At 37.4% G+C, this 23,851-nt stretch overlaps 1 protein-coding gene across 5 annotated transcripts in view; it reads left to right on the top strand.

Annotated features, from left to right (window-relative positions):
- Positions 1–23,851, top strand: part of LOC115220392 (SH2 domain-containing adapter protein F) — a 232,883-nt gene that overhangs the window by 157,141 nt on the left and 51,891 nt on the right. For all 5 annotated transcript variants that reach the window (XM_036509833.1, XM_029790512.2, XM_029790513.2 and 2 more), the window contains one exon: positions 13,356–13,506. In XM_036509833.1, coding sequence (XP_036365726.1) covers positions 13,356–13,506 — 151 coding nt within the window. The remainder of the gene's footprint in view (positions 1–13,355; positions 13,507–23,851) is intronic.

Here is a 23,851-nt window from a genome sequence, read left to right on the forward strand (position 1 = left end):
ATGTATTAAGATTATGTCTGCCTCTAGAGGATGTGTTATAATTAATAAATAGCAATTATGACAGCTCCACTTGAGAAAGGGAAATAATCCCATGATTCAAGACCTCTCCAAAACTGACATGCCATTAAGGAAAAGGACAGGATTATTATCTAAAGATAAGAGAGGACAGTCATGGACCCATGTTTTTGGCTCTGTAGCCGTCATCAGCTCAACAATTGTCCTAGCTTATATCTCCAGTAGCCGAAAGGACGTCGACATATACAAAAGAGTAGAAAACAGTTATAGCCTATGTAATAAACATAATTTAAACAACAAATAAGCGAAGAGAAATAACTTGAAGTGGCCAGGTACATGTATTTGAGTAACGTAGACAAATGCTGGTATGTCATATACCCTTACAATAAAAATTCTTGATATATACATACATACTTACATGCATGCTGTCATGTAAAAGGCACTGGTGCTGATTGTTTCATAATAAACACTGGTGTGGTGTCTCATAAAAAGCACCCAGTTAGGAAGGGTATCCGGCTGTAGAAATCATGCCAGAATAGACAAAGGAGCCTGGTACAGCTCTCTAACCTACCAGCTCCTGTCAACCATCCAACCCATGCCAGCATGGAAAACAGACATTAAATGATGATGATACACACACACACACCAGGCTTCTTTCAGTTTTCATTCACCAAATCCATTCACAATGCTTAGCCTGGCCTGTGGCTATGGTAGAAGATGTGTGCCTAAGGTGCCAAGCTGTTGGACTGCAGCTAAGACCTCATGGTTGGGAAGCAAGCCACTTCACCACACAACCAAAACTTTTACATTCATTCTTCTTAGCCATGCTGACTTAGTTTGTTTCTGCAAATACAGGTGTTTACACTGAATTTAAGAATCCAACTGGCCAAGACAAGTGGGTGTTATGTGCTTTACCTAAGGGGCACAAAACATTTCTTGATAAAGAATTTGAATCCATGATTCTTTGGAGTTATCTCTTACCTTTTACTTGTTTCAGTCATTGGACTGTGGCCATGCTGGGGCACCACTTTGAAAGGCCTTTATTTAATTAAATGAATCCCAGTACTTTTTTTTAAAACCTGGCACTTATTCTTATTTCTTTATTACCCACAAGGGGCTAAACATAGAGGGGACAAGCAAGGACAGACAAAGAGATTAAGTCGATTACATCGACCCCAGTGCATAACTGGTACTTAATTTATCGACCCCGAAAGGATGAGAGGCAAAGTCAACCTCAGCGGAATTTGAACTCAGAATGCAACGGCAGACGAAATACCGTTAAGTATTTCGCCCGGCATGCTAACGTTTTTGCCAGCTTGCCGCCTTTTTACTGAAACAATGTGAAATGAAGTGTTTTGCTCAAGAACACAACGCGTGGCCCAGTCCAGGTATCAAAACCACAATCTTACGATCATGGTGCTGACACCCTAACCACTAAGCCATATACCTCCACAAACCTGGTACTTATTCTATCAATCTCTTTTGCTGAACTGCTAAGTTACAAGGACATACTTATACATAATCACACACACACAATAGGCTTCTTTCAGTTACTGTCTACCAAATCCATTCACAAGGTTTTGGTTGGCCCAGGGTTATAGTAGAAGACACTCAGCAAAGGTGCCATGCAGTGAGACTGAACCCAGATCCATGTGATTGGGAAGCAAGCTTCTTACCACACAGCTACTCCTTCACAAACATGTGAGATTAATGAAGAAACTGAAAAACCAATATTTTTGAATACAGATGACCTATTTTGTCATTTGTCCTAGCTTAGACAATTCCTTTTTAATTTTATTATCAGAAATACAATGGAACCAGCAATTGGTCTATTGGAAATCTGAAGCCAATAACAAAGTTGTTCATCCTTCTGTCCCTCCATCTTCTCTGCCTACCTATTCCTGAGAGGCTCATGAGAGTAAAGTCCTTAAGCACCCCATCCTTGGGGTTCTATCAGAAGCCATCATCATTACGTTTCCCTGCTGGATTCCTGGGTATGGCCTACTAAGGCTATGGATATTATCCACCATCTCATTCTTGGTCTACCCCTAGGTCACCTGCCAGTTGGCCTGGCTTGGCTTGAAGAGTTTGTTTTGTGATCTTACCCTGCAACATCCTTATTACATGTCTGTTGTATAGCGTTGTGATCTCTCAATGCAGAGAAGTAGTGACTGAACCTGGAGAGTCTCCTTGGTCTCCGAGCTGTGCACACCAAGTAACTTTACTCCCAGAATTCCTTTAGAGAAACCTTATTTTGGCCACTTGAGTTCAGGATTGTACTTTTGCATTCATTACCCATCATTCATACAAATGTTCATCAAATGCAATCTTAACTAAATAAATAGACTAGCTCAAACTAGATATTTGGTTTTCTTTTTCAAATATTTGTTAATTTAATGAGGTGAACAGTGCCATCTGTACCTTTTCCAGAAGTTCTTCCTCATGAGGAAGAATAACTGGGTTGTAACTAGAAAAAATAATGGTTAAACTGGGGTAAGTAATTCCAAAATAGGAGGGTTGAGCAAAGTGGTTAATACACTGACTAGAAGAAGAGATTTCAGGTGTGATAAAGAGATAGCAAGCAGATACATCAAATGGGTTTCCTTGTAATGTTTTTCCTATTAGTCTGTAAAGGAGGGGCAGAGCTCATAAACTGTTATGTTTTTATAAGCCCCCTTATATTGTAAGATAAGAATAGCTGTAACCAAGCAAGCTTATTTGTTCACTAATTACAATGTAAAATTGATTTTAAAAAGGAATCTGCCCATAGAAAACTATGCCCAACTTATTCTCATTTGACAAATCAAGCGTAGAAAAGTAGGTGTTGATATTATAATAATGATGATGATGATAATAATAATTTTGTCTACTATAGGCACAAGTCCTGGAATTTTGGGTGCGGGGCTAGTCGATTACATCGACCCCCAGTACTCAACTGGTACTTATTTTATTGATCCTGGAAAGATGAAAGGCAAAGTTGACTTCAGCAGAATTTCAACTTAGCACATAAAGCTGAAAGAAATGCTGCTAAACATCTTATCTGGTCTACTAACAATTCTGCTAACTTGCCACCTATATTATTATTATTATTATTATTATTATTATTATTATTATTATTATTGTTATTATTATTATTATTATTATTAGGCAGACGCTAAACGATGATGAATGATTATTATTATTATTATTATTATTATTATTATTAGGCAGCGAGCTGGCAGAATTGTTAGCATGCTGAGCAAAATGCTTAGCAATATTTCATCTACTGCTACGTTCTGAGTTCAAATTCCGTCAAGGTTGACTTTGGTTTTCATCCTTTTGGGGTCAATAAATTAAGTGCCAGTTGTGTACTGGGGTCGATCTAATCGACTACCCCCCTCCCCCCAAAATTTCAGGCCTTGTGCCTATAGTAGAAAGAATTATTATTATTATTATTATGGTTTATAAGACAAAAAATCTCGAATGCATTCACATCCAAATTTTTCTGTAGAATGTCAAGTATGGCTACATTATATAGCACTATGTTCTGGTTTTGTTAACTCATTATCAACTTCCATGCAATGTCTCAGATATGCTAACAAAACACATCTACCCTGGTATCAGTAATGTCACAAAAGTTCACCCAGGTAATTCTTAAGAAAACGTTCTGCTTATTAAAAAGCTGTGGGTTTTTAAGGTCAGCTTGTTGTGTTTGCATCTCAAAAGTGTAAACTTATCCTCCTATATCAGTAATGAATTTTAATTAAGATTACAAAACTGAAATGAAAATAAAACCTTGACAAGAAACAACAGACTAAATAAACACACGTGCACACACGCATTAACGCCTCAGTAAATTCAGCTTCACACTATTTTTCATTTATTTTTCTATAATGGATTTTATCCGGAACAAACAGTGATGTCATATCAACCTGCACCAATGGGATGCTCACTCCTCATCACGAGGATTTTGAATATTCATTTTTGTTTTTCTTAATCTGTCTGTTTTGTTTTGTTTTGTTTCTTCTTCTTCTTGTCTTTAATGCATTTTAAAAAAGCTGCCTTCCTATAAAGACTACATGTAAAAACCGTCAAAGCTCATATTTCATGTTTCAGCAGAATCCTGCTGCTATCAACAACATGTATTACGATTTGAAGTAGTAGATTCCAGAATAATATACAGAATATAAGAATTGTACTCACACACACACACACACACACACATGCACGCACATTAATAGAAATGTGTTCAAATAAGAATCTCTTTGTTTCAGCAACTTTATTTCCTTCTTCTTTTGTTTGTTGAAGTCATCATAGCAAAGGCCATTCTGGAGCTCCTCTTTTGTGGTTGGCCAGTACTGCTCAGAATTTTACACGCTAACCCCTTTGTAACCATATTTGTGCTGGATTGCATTGTTGTTTCGGTTAATTCTTAAAATAGTGAAGAATTTAGCAAAATAAGCTAGTCGTTAGGAAGCCGGTGTTTGAAACATAGATTAAATATGAAATTTTGATAGAAAGTTTAGATTCAGATTACTTTAATCCTTTAGCATGTAAATCAGCCAGATCTGGCCTCTCACACCTAACCACAATGTTACTCTAAAAATAAATAATCACATCATTGAAGTCTTGAAGCTATGAGACAGTTGCATGATTAATTCAAAGCAATGTGAATAAATAAGCATTTGACATAGTCATCTGAAGCAGGTTGGTATCACAAGAGTTGAGCGGGTAAAGGATAGAAACTCTTGCTCTTTTACTCAGAAGCGGAACAAAAGTGGGGGATAGCAGAGGAAAGGGTAGTTTCCCCCAAGATACAAGATATAAGTAGTACAAAATTTCAACTGTCCTGCTGTGTCTATTACTTAAAGTAGAGGAAAGTGAGATAGCCAAAAGTGTCTTTACCCCATGTACGGAAAAACCCTTACTATGACACTGTTGCTCTTTTGCTTTTCAGCCATTCTGTTGTGGTCTTGTTGATGCACTGTCATGAAAGTTTCCAATGAACCATTGTAGCTCTCTTGCATTTAGAGTATCGAAATCTCAGACATGTTCTGCTGAACTAGCTTTGTAAATCATTTTGCAAAGGACTTTGCATTGTTATATATGAGTCTAAAGCAGTGAACTGGCAGAACTGTAAGCACACTGGACAAAACGCTTAATGGTGTTTCATCCATTTGTACATTCTGGAGTTCAAATCTCACCAGTGCTGGTGCCATGTGAAAAGCACCCAATCCAATCTGTAAAGTGGTTGGTGTTAGGAAGGGCATCCAGCTGTTAAAACCATGCTTAAACAGACAGTGGCTCTTGGTGCAGTCCTCCAACTTGCCAGCTCCTGTCAAGCTGTCCAACCCATGCCAGCATGGAAAGCAGACATTAAATGATGATGCTGTTCCTTTTATCCTTTCAGGGTCAATAAAATAAGTTCCAGTCAAATACTGGGGATTGATATAATCAGCTTCCCCTTCCCCTCAAAAACTGCTGGCCCTCTTTCAAAGTTTGAAATCGTTATATATGAATCTAGTAATTTTTGATATTTTTAATGAATTTTTAGAACAATTGCTTTTTTTTTTCCCTCTCCCTTATTCATTGCCTCTCAAGATACATTCGATTAGTTGACAAAAATGAATATGTTAATCAGGCTATGAATCCATTCTCTCACTTCCTTAGTATGTAAATTTCTGAGAGAAAAGTAATGGGCCAGTGAATCATTATGATTACAAAACCAAATACAAACATTGAAAGCAAATTAATTAATTGAAATCTTTGCAATAACAATGAATATGCAGTTGCTGTTACAAAAAGTCATATGTTTAATAAATATATCTTTAGTGTCACTGTGAAATGATGCCATGGTGTTTCCATCAGCTTGGAATAAGAATTGAACTGACTTGTTTCATCTTTCATATGATTCATCAGAAACTGCTTACTTCAGTCTTCCAAGCTGCTGAAAGAAAGTAGCATAGAACTAAGACACGGTTGGGTGGTTAAGGAGCTTGCTTCTCAACCATGTTGTTTAGGGTTCAGTCCCACTGTGTAGTATCTTCGGTAAGTGTCTTCTACTAAAACCCCAGGCTGACCTAAGCATTGTGAGTGGATTTAGTAAATAGAAACTGAAAGAAGCCCATTGTATATGTGTGTGCGTATCTGGGCCAGATTAAGACCCATAGAAGCCCTAGGCACTTGAAAGATTTTGGTGCCCCCATATATAGATGTAATTCAAAATGTAAACAATAATAAATCATAAAATAAATTTTTATTCTTCAAAATGAAACAAAAGTAATTTTTATTTTTGTCCAGTTCCACTTTATTTATATTTGAAAAGTTTTTTCCTACTTTTGTTAATTGCAGTCTGTAATCAGATCCCCAAAATTATTTGTACGTAACACATCTGCTAAGACATCCCCAAATATTATTTCAGCAAGTTTAAAGTGATTTCTTTTGTGCCGTAAACCATTTACCATTTCTGTTGTGCCCCCTTCCTTCAATGCCCTAAGCACATGCTTATTTTGCTTAATGGTTAATCCAGCACTTGTACAATAGGCGCAGGAGTGGCTGTGTGGTAAGTAGCTTGCTTACCAACCACATGGTTCCGGATTCGGTCCCACTGCGTGGCACCTTGGGCAAGTATCTTCTACTATAGCCTCGGGCTGACCAAAAGCTTTGTGAGTGGATTTGGTAGACGGAAACTGAAAGAAGCCCGTCATATATATGTATATATATGTATGTGCGTGTATCTTTGTGTGTCTGTGTTTGTCCCCCCAACATCGCTTGACAACCGATGCTGGTGTGTTTATGTCCCCCGTAACTTAGCGGTTTGGCAAAAGAGACCGATAGAATAAGTACTGGGCTTACAAAGAATAAGTCCCGGGGTCGAGTTGCTCGATATAAGGCGGTGCTCCAGCATGGCCACAGTCAAAATGACTGAAACAAGTAAAAAAAAAAAAATGCATGTTTGTGTGTATTTGTTTGTGTTACTTTGTCTTGACATTTTACAATAGTTGTAAGCAAGCATTGCTATCATACAAATAGTGTCCTTCATTTCCAATCTTCCATTAAACCATGTCCTGCCATTAAGAAATATTACCTTATTTTAAAACAGGTGAGGTTCGGGAGTGGGAAGGGCATCCTGATGTAGAAAAAAATCTACATCAACACACTCCTTCTGACCCATGCCAGCACAGAAAAGCGAACATTAAAGCAAAAACAACTACAATGATTGTGTGTAGCTACTATGTCTTACACATTCAAGTCAAGCTGTATGAAGTACTCTAGTTATTTGAAACCTTTCAAAGTATAACTATTCAAAAAGCATTAACCTTCTCAAAACAGCTTGACCTCATCTCTAAATACTTCTTGGAATGTTCTACTCTAAAGCTATGGTCATAATCCTCCCCTTTGTTTCTGATTTGTAATGTTTTGCTTCATGAACAATTCTTATTTTCTATTGTTGTATTTCCTTGCAAGTTCAGTCAGTTTAAATGTAAAATTTGTTCTTGTTTTTCTTCTTAAGGAAAATGAAGCTGGTTGAGAATATATTATTTCATAATTCATCAGAAGTTTATTTTCCATTATGTGTTCTCTATTTGGAACACCATCACCAACAATAGCAATATTATTGTTCTTGTATAAGGCTGTTATATATATATATATATATATATATATATATATACACGTATATATATATATATATATACTCTCTTTTACTCTCTCTCTTTTACTTGTTTCAGTCAGTTGACTGCTGCCATGCTGGAGCACCGCCTTTAGTCAAGCAACTTGACCCCGGGACTTATTCTTTGTAAGCCCAGTGCTTATTCTATCGGTCTCTTTTGCCGAACCACTAAGTGACGGGGACATAAACACACCAGCATCGGTTGTCAAGCAATGTTAGGGAGACAAACACAGACACACAAACACACACGCACACATACATATACATATATACATATATACGACGGGCTTCTTTCAGTTTCCGTCTACCAAATCCACTCACAAGGCTTTGGTCGGCCCGAGGCTATAGTAGAAGACACTTGCCCAAGGTGCCACATCGTGGGACTGAACCCAGAACCATGTGGTTGGTAAGCAAGCTACTTACCCATAATATCATTGTATTTTCTATATAAACCAACAACAATAACAAAAGCAATATTAAGAAACCTCAACTTATTTATAGTCTCATCTATGCTTAAATCTTTATTTTATTCTATTCTGCTTCCTCTAGCTGATTTTAAAAAATAATTTTTCTGTTTCGAATTAAGAACTTATGATATTTGAAATTTTGAATTAGTCTACAGCTGGAAACTTTTCAATACTATTAAAAATAACATGAGTTATTAATTACCATTTCAATTTATGTTTAATTACTGTATTGCATTTCTCTTCATGATCACATACATAGCACTGCTCGTGCAGTTTAGCTCACTCCGCTTGCATAAATTACATTAATTTCTCCATTATATACCGAAAGGCTCTGCTCCCTCTTTAAACTTTTATATTTGTTTAACACAGTAAGAAATTTGATCTGCCTCTCTATCTCTACTAATGAATCTACCTACTAACTAAAGTCGAGAGCAGATATGATTACTTTAACATATTTTCCCAACTGCTCTGAATAAAAACAGCTGTAGTCTGAAAACTATACAAGATTTATAATATAAATAGTTGTCAACTAATAACACCAGTTTTCACATTCATTGACATATTTTGCTGTTTATTTGATATTTCTTTACATCAATCAGCTTATGATATAGCCATGAAATTGCTCCATTTATACTCTCAAAAAAAATATAAAGGAACTTTTTTTTTTGTCAGTTATGTTTCAGTGTTAAGTATGCATACTTAATACTAAATTTGCAGTCAAAATAAACCTGTCTGCCTCATTCTAAATGAATAAGTGGTGTGTGTGTGTGTGCGTGTGTGTGTTTGCATGCATGCATACATGTATGTGTGTGTGTGTGTGTGTGTGTGTGTGTGTGTGTATCTCTCTCTCTCTCTCTCTCTCTCTCTCTCTCTCTCTCTCTCTCTCACATATGAGTGTGTGCACATGTGCGTGCAAACATGCATGTGTGTATATATGATGTAGATATACGTATGTATGTATTTTATATGCATATATATATATGTATATATGTGTGTGCATTAAATGTATATATATCTATACGTGTGTGTGTATTATATGTATATATATATATCTATATCAGTGTGTGTGCATATATGTATGTTTATGTGTGTGTGTGTAAACACATACACAAACACACAGTTGGTTAAACTGTTTTTCTTACCTACTGAAGAAGATTTACATTGGTTTATATTATCATGCATCAGTGGGTTGGTTCACTAAGATATACAAATGTACAGTAATCTTGATAACTTGGCAGACAACTGGATACTGTTTATCATGTGTTACCAAAAGATTTCTCACAGAAGCTCGACACTGACTGTCATAGAGGAATTGGCTAACTACCATTTACCAATCAAGATCTTTAGCATGCTTGAATATCAAATTTAACAATTATTCAAGTTATGTGATAACGTGTGTGCATGCACATGTATGTGTGCGTGTATGTGTGTGTATGTATATATATATATATATATATATATATATATATATATATATCTGTGTGTGTGTATGTATATATATATATGTACACACAGATATATATATATCTGTGTGTGTGTGTATGTATATATATACACACACAGATATATATATATATATGTGTGTGTATATATATCTATATATATATATATATATATATATACACACACACACTGATATATATATATATATATATGTAGAGAGAGAGAGATCTGTCTGTGTGTGTGTGTATATATATATATATATATATATATATATATATATATATATATGTATATATATATCTTTCTAGTTAAAAAAAGATTCAGGTAAAAATCTTGTAGAATACTATGCAAAGCTTATTCACAGATGTTGGCTACCTGATGTCCTCATACAGTGATGTGACAGACACTGAGCATGCATTATAACACTGAGTGAAATGACAAGAGGATCTAACAAAGGACTAAACAATCCCCTAAGGAAGTACACTTTACACCTTGGATGTATGATAATGATTACACAATACCTCACCAATGAATTAAAGGTGTGAAAATGTGTTGAAACAATTGTAGCGATTTTAAATAATGAATGCCATTCATTCCATTTTCTAACATTTATCTATATATCTTTTTACGTATTCTTTGTCTGGCTTCAGTCTGTAAACTGTGACTATGCTGCGGTAGCTCTTACAAGGTTTTTTGTATTTTTTTAGTAAAGTATATTGGCCCTAGTACGTAGTCTGGTAGCTATTTTATCAACTTCTATTAAATAACTGAGTTTAATTTTGAGTTACATCCATTTTTAGGGTCTTATGTACCTGAGAATTTGTAGTGTTTACTTTGAGAAATCACTTCATGAGATTCATACACACGCATACATCCCCCCCCCAACACACACACACACTTTCTCACATACACAATCTCGCACACATACACATTCTCTCAAGCACAAACACTTACATGCTCTCTCTCACACCCACTCACTCACACACACATGCACTCACACACTCTCTCTCATGCACAAACGCTCACACACTCTCCCATACACACACTTTCACAGACATACACAGAATGCACACAAACACACACTCACATAAATATACACATACAGGCAACACACATTTGCACAGCTTCTTTCTACCAAATTTAATTCACAAGGCTTGGCTCAACTATATCAGCCGTTTCACATACCAGACTACCATTTTTTATTCTCTCTTAGCTCATAGCATTTCCAGGTTATTGTGGTTTGTATATGTTTGCTGTTGTTATATAATAACACCAGTGCATCAGTGGAAAATAAACTCTGTAAGAAGCTGTTGGCAACATTCAAAATCTGAAGGTTCCACATCAGTTTGTAGAATATGGTCTCTGTTTACAACAATAGATGTGACACTCACATCTGCCGGTCAGCTGCTATGAAATATCAAATCAATTAGATTTTCTCTGAGGAGATGTTTCATTAGAGTAGATTACCAATATTCCTTATTGTTTCAGGTGTATGCAGTCTCTTTTGTTTTTTTTCTAAAAAAAAGGATATTTGTGGGTGCTGTTATGGCCATGTGATTAAGCACTGGTTCTCAATATTTTGAAATTGTGTCCCCTTTAACCAAATAGTGTTTTACAAATGCCCCCTTTTCTAAAGGAAAAAGCAAAATAGAAGAATAAAAAAAAGCCCCATTATTTTAATTAGATAGCAGTTAATTTTTCAGAGTGGTTAATTATCTTTAGTTCCTTACATTCTGCTATCCAGTTTATTCCTCTGTTTAAGTATTGGTATGGACATTGTGTCCTCCCACCCCCAATATTAAATTTTTATGGAAATTGCTAAAAAAAACAAGGACTATATAATAATATTTTATTGGGCTTTGATGCAACATCAGTCATTTTCCTGCACAAGGTCCCACATACATTCAAATCCTGAAAAAAATTTTTTTTGAAAATACATTTAAAATATAAGTTTTCTATTAAAATAAGCAGATTATTTGATCCTGATATCACTGATTTAAATGCTAAAGGGTTAAAGTTGTGATTTAAGAGGGAAATTTGGCTGCTATTTCTAACTGGGAGGGTAACTGATCCCATAGACAATTTCATCACTGGCTTAGCAATATATTGATAGAATCATATGCTATGTATTGGAAATCTTCCTGTTCTGGTTTTTTTTGTTATATTTTTTAGTCATTTTGCTAATTTTAGGAATCCATCATCTGTTGCACTTCCCTCTTTGAAAATCCAAGACTTTAAGGTTATACAAACACGTGGTTATTTAACCATTTCTTTAAGCACTAATTGTAGATGCCTAATTGGGTTTCTGCACCAGCTGATCATATATATATATGTTTTCCTTAATGCTAATATCTGATGTGGAGTGTGTCTGTGATTTTTTAATCACTTTTTTTTTTTACACAGTGGGGAGACAGGCTGGGAAGTTATAGTGTCAAACCTGAAAATATACTGCCATATGTTTTAACTAAAGTATTAACAGACATCACCTGACTTTGTACTGCAAATCTGGTCATTCAATAGAAAGTAGCAACAGTTTGAATTTCTTATGGTTATCACAGAATTACTGTTCTGATTGAACTGTAGTAGTAGTAGTAGTAGTAGTAGTAGTAGTAGTAGTAGTTGTTGCTGCAAATCTATGATGAAAGATAGTGTGAGCAGGAACTGCACAGAAACTCCATCAGATGCTCCATATCATGTTCTTGGCTCTTGGGCTCAAGCTATAACCCATTTTGCACAACCACCTGCAAGCATTCAGGCCTGGTCCTCTGTCCCTACTGCTCTCAAAAATCCTGTAAAAGTTTATGGGCATTGTCCGTCTACCTCTGATTAAGTGATAAAATATATACATGCATATATATATATATATATATCTTACCCTGTTCAGGCTATATTATTAGTATTATCCTACGTTTGAGAATTTAAAATCACTTCGTTAACTTTCTAAGACATCTCAATGCTTCTAAAGCAAACTTTGTTTGTTTGTTTATGTTCATCGTAATTTGGATTTATATATATATATATATATGTGTTTGTATATACAAAAAATAAAGCATGACTGTGGGCTGAACCAGTCATATCCAGCTTCTCGCACCTACCCTACAATGTCATTCTAAAAATAATCAATGACATCATTGAAATCTCAAAGCTACAAGACAATACATGATTAATTCAAAACTGAATAAATAAACATTACATTTGACAGAATAATCTGAATGCTAAAGATGGCAAGCTGGCAGAAATGTTAGCACACCGAGCGAAATGCTTAGCAGTATTTCGTCTGCCGTTGCGTTCTGAGTTCAAATTCCACCAAGGTTGACTTTGCCTTTCATCCTTTCGGGGTCGATAAATTAAGTACCAGTCTCGCACTGGGGTTGATGTAATCTTTATCTTTGTTTGTCCCCTCTATGTTTAGCCCGTTGTGGGTAATAAAGAAATAAGAACAATCTGAATGCTTAAAAGGTAAGGGTTTGAATTATGGTTGGACTGTGTTTCTGGCTAGACTGAGTGTTCAGAACATAGGGTGGTCAGTAGTCGAAATGATAGCAATACAGTTAAACATGAAATAAGCTGTTTTATTTAATGTTTGATCTCTTCTGCTATTTTATTTTTTGTTTTCTTTTTATGGTTACGCTGTTTACTTTGTATTATGACTAAGGTGTTGAAGGGTTACTTGTTCCCTTCACTGTCACTTTTAATGGTGACTTGATATTTGAAGTTTAAAACAACTCCTTTGATTATTATCGTTCTCATCTATTTCCATTTCTTTCTTCTCCGTCCAGGTTTCTCTTGGAGACTACTCAGAACCAATAGATTTCCGTCGCAAAGGGTCAAGTGTAAAAGAGCGTCAACTACCCAGTGCTCCTCCTTTAGAAGACGTGGACCCTTACAGCGAACCATATCAATCAAAGCAGAACTTGGATGCAATTGAAGGTGAGCCTCTTTTTTTTCTTTTTTTTTTGTGTGTGTATACCGTTATTTTTGGTGGTGGTCATGGAAGGGATGGGTTATAACAAGCATCACCTCTACAACCATCATTACTGCAGTTATTACTACTTTCATATCAGCACCAACACCACCACTGCTTTTATCATCACCACCATCATCATCATTGTCACACCAACACCACTACTACTACAACTGTCATCACCTTCCACATCACCCCTACCATTTATATCTACCATCATATCAACACTAGTACCAACACTACAAATTATCATCATCATATCATCATCACTAACACCTTACAGCAATCACCATCACCTTCTTAGCCCCAACCATCACTCCTTCATCACTGCCATCCTTCACCTTCCCTACCATCACTACGATTATCACTACCATCATGATATCATTATCATCACCACACTACATTCTTTTTGCTAATAGTATATACTAACGTGGAGGTGCAATGGCCCAGTGGTTAGGGCAGTGGGCTCGCGGTCATAGGATCGCGGTTTCGATTCCCAGACCGGGCGTTGTGAGTGTTTATTGAGCGAAAACACCTAAAAGCTCCACGACGCTCCGGCAGGGGATGGTGGTGATCCCTGCTGTACTCTTTCACCACAACTTTCTCTCACTCTTTCTTCCTGTTTCTGTTGTACCTGTATTTCAAAGGGCCGGCCTTGTCACTCTCTGTGTCACGCTGAATATCCCCGAGAACTACGTTAAGGGTACACGTGTCTGTGGAGTGCTCAGCCACTTACACGTTAATTTCACAAGCAGGCTGTTCCGTTGATTCGGATCAACCGGAACCCTCGTCGTCGTAACCGACGGAGTGCTTCCATCCATATACTAACACACTGGTTTTAGGTTAACACTACATGTAAACCTACTACATGTAGCTGTGTGTGTGTACCTGTTGTAATACTTACTCAGACTGCAGGAATTTGAAATCCACATCATGTATTAAAACACCATTTATTTAATCATCTCCAATACAACTTAAGTGTCATTCCAGTTGTCTAAACCATTAAAGCTAGAATGGTTATTGCAGTGGTACATTGTTAAGGGCTCAGTGAGGTTTTCTAAAATACTTAACTAAATTCTTTTATTTCTTTATGTCATTTAACTGGGGCCATGCTGGAGCACTGCCTTTAGTCAAACAAGTCGACTCCGGGACTTATTCTTTGTAAGCCTAGTTCTTATTCTATCGGTCTCTTTTGCCGAACTGCTAAGTTACGAAGATGTAAACACACTAACATTGGTTGTCAAACGATGAGATGAATGATGAAAAAAAATGGTATCAATGAGGGAAAGTGGGCAAAGCCCACCGATCGCTGCTTCCTGAAAACATTGTTCTTTTACAAAACACACAATTTGAGGAAATAAACCTCTTACTAATGTTCCATTGGACACAAGGTCCTTACAATGAAGCACTAAGCCTCTTACCAAAAATAGCACAATGTCCTTACAAATGAGACACTAGGCCTCTTACATTTTCTCTTATGGGCTATATGCCTTTTCAGTAATGGGCACTCAGCCTCTTAATTTTTACTATTTTCTGCTCCGTCAGCACCCGACCAGGCTCAAAGCGTCACTTAAGCACTCCAATAGTGCTGGGTCAGGGCACCTTAATCGGAAGTGGAATACATCTTCTGGGAAGGAGTCCATTACCTTGAAAAGATCCGTGTCTGAGATTACCTCCACAGCTACCAGTGGAGGCCATCCAGGATCTTTAATGCAGGTTATGTCTCCTCCCCTGGCAAACTTTTTAGTAAACTTTCCCACCGCCTTTCCCTTGCAGAAGAAGACTAAAAATTCCTCCCCTACATGGGTCGAGGTCACAACTTCCACCATCAGTGGAACAATTCCTGCCGACAGGGTTTTGGAACATGCTGGCAGTATATTAACTGCCAGCACTGCCCCATTTTTATTCTTTTTTCTCCCCTTTGCTATGGTAGTTCCTCCACTTTAACTGGGGGATCTTCCCTCCCACCCACAGTCTTGGGGTCCTTTGGTGGGCAACCATTGTTGCCCACCTTCTTCCTTTTTTCCCCTTTTTGTTCAGGGAGGTCTCCACTGCCTCCATCTCTCCCTCCAAAGGAGGTGGTGGGGTTCTTCCATAACTAATTGTTCCAAGACCTTACTTTGGTCTTGGGGACAGTTCTTTTTAATATGGCCTGGTTCCAGGCACAGTTGACACTTGTGGGGGAGGTGTCCCTCAAGAATCACCGGATACCTACAATTGGCCATTTTCAGAAAATCTGGAAACACCAGATTCTTGGCTGATTGAGTCTGCAGGGTCAAAACCAATTTTCACCCCATCCCATCAGCTGCAGGCAAAATTTTGACATTGAGGAGCTTGGCTCCGCTGCCACCCAGTGGCACTTAAAAAGCAGCAACCGAATGTAGCTGATGCCAGTACCCCTAGACTGGCTCCTGTGCCGGTGGTGCATAAGAAGTATCATCCAAACGTGGTTGATGCCAAGTCCACCTGACTGGATCCTATGCCGGTGGCACGTAAAAAGCACTATCTGAACGGGGTCGATGCCAGGTCTGCCTGACTGGCTCCTGTGCCGGTGGCACATAAAAAGCACCCACTACATTCTCAGAGTGGTGGCATTATGAAGGGCATCCAGCTGTAGAAACATTGCCAGATCAGATTGGAGCTTGGTGCAGCCGCTAGCTCTCCAGACCTCAGTCAAACCGCCCAACTCATGCCAGCATGGAAAACAGACATTATACGATGAGGATGAGGGGGAGGAAGATGATGATGATTTGGCCTTTCTCATTAATTAATCATTTCACTTACAACAGGCTGGTTGGCGTTAGGAAGGGCATCCAGCTGTAGAAACACTGCCAGATCTGACTGGCCTGGTGCAGCCTTCGGGCTCCCCAGACCCCAGTTGAACCGTCCAACCCATGCTAGCATGGAAAGCGGACGATGATGATGATGATGAAGTATCAGTCCTCTCCACTCCCTGCAGATCCTCTGAACTTATCACCCAAGGCTAACTGCCATACTGCATCACACTTCATACATGTGCAATCTACTGTTGTAAAGAGGTGAAATCTCTTTATCATCAACAGAAGTATCAGTTTTCTGAACTTCATCCACCCTAACTGTTACCCAAGCTAAACTTATACTTGGTTTACCTCACCTCCCTCTGTATAGCAGAACTTATTTGCTACTTCCAATAACATCATTTTACCAATCAACAGTCTGTATGTCGTTATCATTCTTGTTGCCAATTGCACAAATTTTATAATTTATTTGTATAAGATACTCGAGGGAAGAGAGATGGGCCTTCCTAGACTGGAGAGATTGATATATTTTATGCCCCATCTGAAAATAAAAGAAGGTACGGGGACTGTGGTATAGATGCCTGCAACAGAGATAAACTCTGTTAAAAGTAACCAAGGTGCAAGTATTGGGATGTTCACTGGGTGGTATGGTAGACCTGGGTGGTATGGTAGATACTGGGTGGTATGGTAGACCTCCCACTTAAAACAGCATTAACACATGCATACATACACATAAATTACTGGTACATTAATGATGTTTTTTGTTTTAATGCTATACTGTACTATAGCAGGGGGTTCCCTAACCATCAGGCTGCAGATCATTTGGTACCAGGCTGCACAGAAAGAATAATTTTAAATTTTATTTCTATTTTAGAATAGTCTGCAGAGTGTTTTTGCATTATACATGTATTACATATATAATACAGATATATATAGGCGCAGGAGTGGCTGTGTGGTAAGTAGCTTGTTTACCAATCACAAGGTTCCGGGTTCAGTCCCACTGCGTGGCACCTTGGGCAAGTGTCTTCTACTATAGCCTCAGGCCGACCAAAGCCTTGTGAGTGGATTTGGTAGACGGAGACTGAAAGAAGCCTGTCGTATATATGTATATATATATATATGTGTGTGTGTGTCTGTGCTTGACAACTGATGCCGGTGTGTTTATGTCCCTGTTACTTAGCGGTTCGGCAAAAGAGACCGATAGAATAAGTACTGGGCTTACAAAAGAATAAGTCCTGGGTTCGAGTTGCTCGATTAAAGGTGGTGCCCCAGCATGACCGCAGTCAAATGACTGAAACAAGTAAAAGAGTATATATGTATTGTATATGTAATATATATGTTTTCTATATGTAATAATTAAATTATATATTATGCATCTTCTTGTGTTTTGTTGTGCACATGATCTCTTGATCCACGGAAAAGTTGTCTTGCATGAAACTGGTCCATGGTGCAATAAAGGCTGGAGACTGCTACTAAAGCATATATCTATAGGTTTTAGCCAACACTGCATGTAACAGACGTATGTAATCAGCTGGTTTTTGTCTACAGTATCTTCATGGGGTGAGTTTCAGTCCTGTGTTGGTATCATCAGGGACCAAGGACCCTCTTTAACTGTACATGACTGTACTGCTTATAAACCCGTTAGTATGACTTTCATTGGCTAGACTGATTTTCACATATAATAATGTATTCTGGACAAATAACCAGTTTGATTAATAAGTTATTGGGTACATAAACAGTGTTTAGTTTCAATATTCTTTGTTGTTCTGAATATAGCTATAGATTTTAGCTGGCACTGAATGTAATAGGTGGATGCAAGCACTTTGTTTTTATATACACTAACTTCACAGACAGAAAAATAACAAATCAACCAGTCAAGCAACTGAGTACTCTCTTTAACTATTTGCAGTAATTTATTAATCAAGCTAACTGCCAAGGATGCATTACAAATGCGAATTGGTTAATCCTATTTACTCAAACCCATGTTAGTAGGTTTATAAGTAGTATCTCCAGAGCTAGTTTCTTTGCTGAGGGACAAGACACAATAACTAAGCAGTTGTAGAATTTGAAATCATGACCATATGGTCAGTAGCCAAGCTTTCTAAACTCACAGCCAATGGTGTCTCATTTTAACTCAAATAAATAGGTTGTTAGTCATCAATTTTGTTACAGTTTCAGCAAATCAAATATCTCCAAAGAACAAGGTACCACATGGTAACTTATCACATTCACCTGCAGTGGACAAATGCCTGAGTTTGGGGAGGAATTGGGATGTTGGGGGTGGGGGACAGAGGAGAAAACATTGTGGTCTGTGAATAAGCTTTGCTTTTATAGTTCAATACACTCTTGCGAGCATGTTGAGTCATATATACACACGTACATATATTTTATATCTACATGTAAATATACACACACATACACACATGTACACATGCGTGCATGCACACGTGTGTGTGTGTGTGTGTGTACATGTGAGAGAGAAAAAGAGAGAATAGGTTTGGTGTGCAGTTTGTTTATTTTATTAGATAATTTTGTTATTGCTTATTATTGGAAATGAGATAGGGGAGAAGGGAATAAGGTGAGATTAAAGTTTACCTCAATCAAGATGACTAATCAATCTCATCTTCCAGCCTCTTCCCATTTGTGTAAACTTTTGCTGGCTGTTTTGCCAACGCCCCCACCCCACCCCACCCAGCACACACACAGACACACATACACATACACTGCATTCTCACCCCTCCACACAAGTATCACTACATCAGACCATTAAGTTTTCTCAGGCTGGCTTACTACATCTAGCCATTCTATCAACATTTCTTATCTTCACTTACCCCCCCCCCACTCCCATCCTCATATTTCTTCTTCACTTACCTCCCTATCCCCTTCTCTTCTTAAATAGAGAATCCCCCCCCCTCATATGCTCCCAGAGATATCATCTCCTCCTGCCCCCCTGTTTCTTACTGATGAAAACTTAAAACTTTCACTTAAGCTGCCCAGCACATAATTTCTTTCTTTATAATTCACCCCTAATCATTTTCTTTCTAACTCTTATTTTCTTCCCTCGTTTCTTCGTACCTACCATCCTTCCCTTCTTTTTTTATCTGAATTCTGAGAAAACACAACTTTGTTGGGCTTTTCCTTTAGATAAATATATTTCTCTGGGTGTTGTTAAGAAAAAAGAAAGGAAAAACAGAAAGCTCTCCTTCAGTTATCTAATTATATCAGAGGAAAGTATTAGTATTGGGTATTATCTTTACCCCTTTCATATAACCCCAGTTTTTCAAAGAGTTAGGTGTCTTTATTTTGTGTTGTAACTAGTCCCAACTGAATATTTAATTACAAACACACTCCGATAATAATTCTTTCTAAAATAAAGTTATTTTTTTTATATACAATATTTGTTTGAACCCTATTACATCTTAAAAAATTATGCTCTATCTTAAACCACTATAAAAGCATCTGCTACCCCTCAGAAAAGATTATTGCCATACTTTAACCCTTTCATTACTGTATTTCTGCCAAAGTACAACTGCTGTCGTTTCAGATAATTTTGAAAATAGTGAAGAATTTATTAAACTAATTTTTTCATTAATAAGCTGGTTTTTGGAACATAAATTAGGAAATTTTGGAAGAAGCTTTTAATACAATTCGCTTTAAATATTCATTTATTCTTTTCAGCTGTAGGACTGAGGCCATGCTGGAGCACTGTCTTTGGTGCTCCAGTGTCATAGAACCAATGGTGGTCTCAAGTGGTGGTGGGGGTATCAAAAGCATTAGAATGTTGCGCCATGCCATACTATGCCATCAACTACTATGGCCTGCCACCTCAGAAACATCTACAGTTCATGCTACCATGGCTTAACTTCAGCTTTTCCTTCTGTCTAATAATTTGTTTCAACCCTACCTTGTCTTAAAACAATATACCTTTTGATTGATCAGTTAGAGTACCATCATTCATCATCATCATCATTTAACATCCGCTTTCCATGCTGGCATGGGCTGGACAGTTTGACAGGAGCTGGCCAGGCAGAAAACTGCACCACACTTCAGTGTCTGTTTTGGCATGGTTTTCAATGCTGGATGCCCTTCCTAACACCAACCAACCACCTCAAAGAGTGGACTGAGTACTCTTTACATGGCACCAGCACAGGTGAGGCCAGTCTTAGCATAGTTTTTACTGCTGGATGCCCTTCCTAACACCAATCATCTCACAGGGATGACCGAGAAATTTTTACATGGCACCAGCACAGGTGAGGCCAGTCTTAGCATGGTTTTTACTGCTAGATGCCCTTCCTAACACCAGTCATTTCACAGGGATGACCAAGTACTTCTTACATGGCCCCAGCACAGGTGAGGTCAGTTTTGGTATGGTTTTTACGGCTAGATGCCCTTCCTAACACCAACTATCTCAGAGTGGACTGGATGCTTTTTATACAAGACACCAGCACTGGCAGGGTCATTATGAATAAATACATAGGTGGTGTCATACCAGTGTATGGTTTTTGGGCCTTGTTATGAAATTAGGTCCCAGGCAGTATTTTTGTTCCTTTTTCCTTCTTGGGATGAAGAGTGAATTGGTTTCTTTGTTATTTAATTCATTGAAATCTACAGGTGCAGATGCAGGCATGGCTGTATGATTGAGAAGCTTGTGGTACCGTGTACAAGTGTCTTTTACTGTAGCCCCTGGGCTCACCAATGCCTTGTGAGTAAATCTGGAAATTGTGTGGAAGCTCATCATGTGTGTGTGTGTGTGTGTGAGAGAGAGAGAGAGAGACAGACAGACAGAAGTCATGTGATGTGTATGGATAAGGACAGGTGCCTAAGGAAATGTCAATCTCTGAGTATGGAGGGAACCTGTGGGAATGGTGAAACACAGCGTTTAGTTTGTAAACTTGCAAAATGGTATGATGGCACCTGATCATTCTACAATGGACTCGTATCTCTCTGAGTTTATGTGGCACTGCAGATATGGAAAACAAGACTTGTTTCAAAAGTTACTGCACAGTGCATATCTCAATTTCGTTAATTTCAAAACTTTCCATTGCATTGCTTTATTTCATCAGTTTTCTTTTATTGACTGTCCATGTGTTTACATTTCATTTCCGCTGCTATTTCTAGCAACAGGTCAAAAATGTTTCATCATTCTCTTTCAATTAAATTCTTTTTTTTTTTTAAATAAACTTCCTTTTTGTTTCTTTTGTTTTCTTTCCTTAAATTTGTTTTTTTATTTGCTTTCATTAATTCTGTTTTTAATAAAAAAACAAAAACCAGTTCAATTTTCACAGTTCCCTTTGGCTGCATTTTTAATGATAGTTTGTTTGTTGCCATGACAACTATGGCAGCAAACAGTTTCAACTTCCGTATGTGAGGACATGGACTCATTTCATTGGTTAAAAATATATAACTTTAGATGCTTCTATCTTGTTAATTATTAACTTTTCAAAAAAATAAATAAATACAAAATTTGTTGCCATCATCATGCAAAACTACATCTGTACACAGAAAATTAGAAAACAATTCATTGAGAATTGAAAATCTTAAAGTTGTTGAAAGAAAATGAAAAAGATTCCATTTTGCCCTCTGTGTTAACGCTTCTGCTAGTTATTATTATGAAATAAATATTAACACTTAGGAATTGATGGGGGTCAATCTGTTGGCCAAAAAGTCTATTGGCAAAGAAGATTGTATTAGTTCCTTCAATTTCCTACAAGAATATATATAGTTTGATATATGTAAAATAGTTACTTTATTTTTTATAATTTTTTAAGTGCATGCCCTCTGTAGGGTTTGTGAAAAGGGCTCCAACTTCTTGACCATGAAACTCCAAATGCGGCTCCATCTCCAAAGGGTAGATTGGCATTAGAGAAAATCCTTTGTAGCATTTAATTACAGTTCTTTACATTCTTGAGTTCAAACCTTTCTGCAGTTGACTTTGCTTTTAATCCTTCCTTGGTTGATCCAATAAAGTAGCAGTTCAAATTCCAGGGACGATATAATTCACTGTTCCCCCCTCTCCCCCTTCCTCCTTCAAAAAAAAAAAAAAATTTCTGGCTCTGTCCCTCTATAAAAAATCATTAACATTAACATAGATTTCTGGGAAGCTTTTGTACTGTTTAACCATTTTATCTTGGTAAATATCTAATGAAGCAGCATCTTCTAATTAGTCATCTTTCCCAATCAAGAAATCCATCAACAGGTTTGAGTGCCACTGAAATTCCTAAAAGACGTTTTTATTACCAACAAACAAAACAAGATAATTTCTCACCAGCTGGCATTTTCTAGATATTTTGCATAACTGGAATTTCTTCAATTCTTCTCTTTTTTTTTTTTTTTTCTTTTTCCTAATAATTTTTGTGTTTGTTTTCTTTCTGTTCTCCTTTTGCTCAAAATTGTTAAATAAGAATTGTGGAAATTATTGCACATACTAAATCACTACAAGTGCCAACATAAGTATTTTATAGACTCTACTGCTAGCCTGGCTCTGGTATCCACACAATAAGATCTTGAGTTGAAGTATCCCCTTATACCCAGCCTCACACACATTCACCTCCCTTCCTCTCGCCACTCTTACGATGTCTTAACCTCCCTGATCCTTTACTAATCACTTCATTCAAATTCTTCCTCTCCTGCAAAGATCCTATCTAGATCCTTTCCCTACCTGCCTACTTTTTTAACCCTGAAGATATTAAAAACTAAACATCAACTGCATAACTCTCTTCTCTCTCTAGTCTGAGAGGTCAATCAAAGGTCATACATAACCAATGCACCACCTCCTCTAAAAATTAATATAAATAAATCACTCTGCTTTATCTCAGTCTACCTAGCTGACAACAAGCACCACTTTCTGCTTTGTGGCTCATTGTTTAACCCCAGGTCAACTCTGACTGAACAGACCTTATCATCAACTCATAATGATCCTTTTTTTTTTTCAGACGTTATCTAAAACCATGTTATACAATAGATAAGTCCTTTCTTATTTAACAACAGAACATTATAATTTAGGGAGATTTAGCTATTGTGTCTCTTATGTCAACTTACAACAGCGAAGCTCTCTAGCAGCTAAAAGCATGTACCCCAAGAGTTCATATACAAATGACATAATTTTCTGAGCCTCTGCCATCCATGATAGAATAGAAAAATAGCAAAATTGTTCTGGATCATACCAATATGTAGATAAAATCTCTTCAGGCGCAAACATTGTCGTGTGGTTAAGAAACTAACTTTGTAACTACATGGTTTCTGGTTGAATCCTACTGCATGACACCTTCTGCAAGTGTCTTCTACTATAGCCTTAAACTGAGGGGAATTGGTACAGGGAAACTATATGGAGTCCCATCAAAGTGGTGAGAAAGAATCTTAAGATGCTGGGTCCCACTAAGGAAATGACAAGGGAGTGGGAGATGTGGCAATTTGCTGTACTTGATAAGATGCACCAAGCTAAGTAAAATCGCTGTCTTCCATACTTTCAGGCTTGTCCTTTCAGGTGCTGGTGCCACTTGAAAAACACCCGTGCCACTGCTGCATTAATGCACCC

This window comes from Octopus sinensis, linkage group LG16 (genome assembly GCF_006345805.1).
Source record: "Octopus sinensis linkage group LG16, ASM634580v1, whole genome shotgun sequence".
Classification (NCBI taxonomy): Eukaryota; Metazoa; Mollusca; class Cephalopoda; order Octopoda; family Octopodidae; genus Octopus; species Octopus sinensis.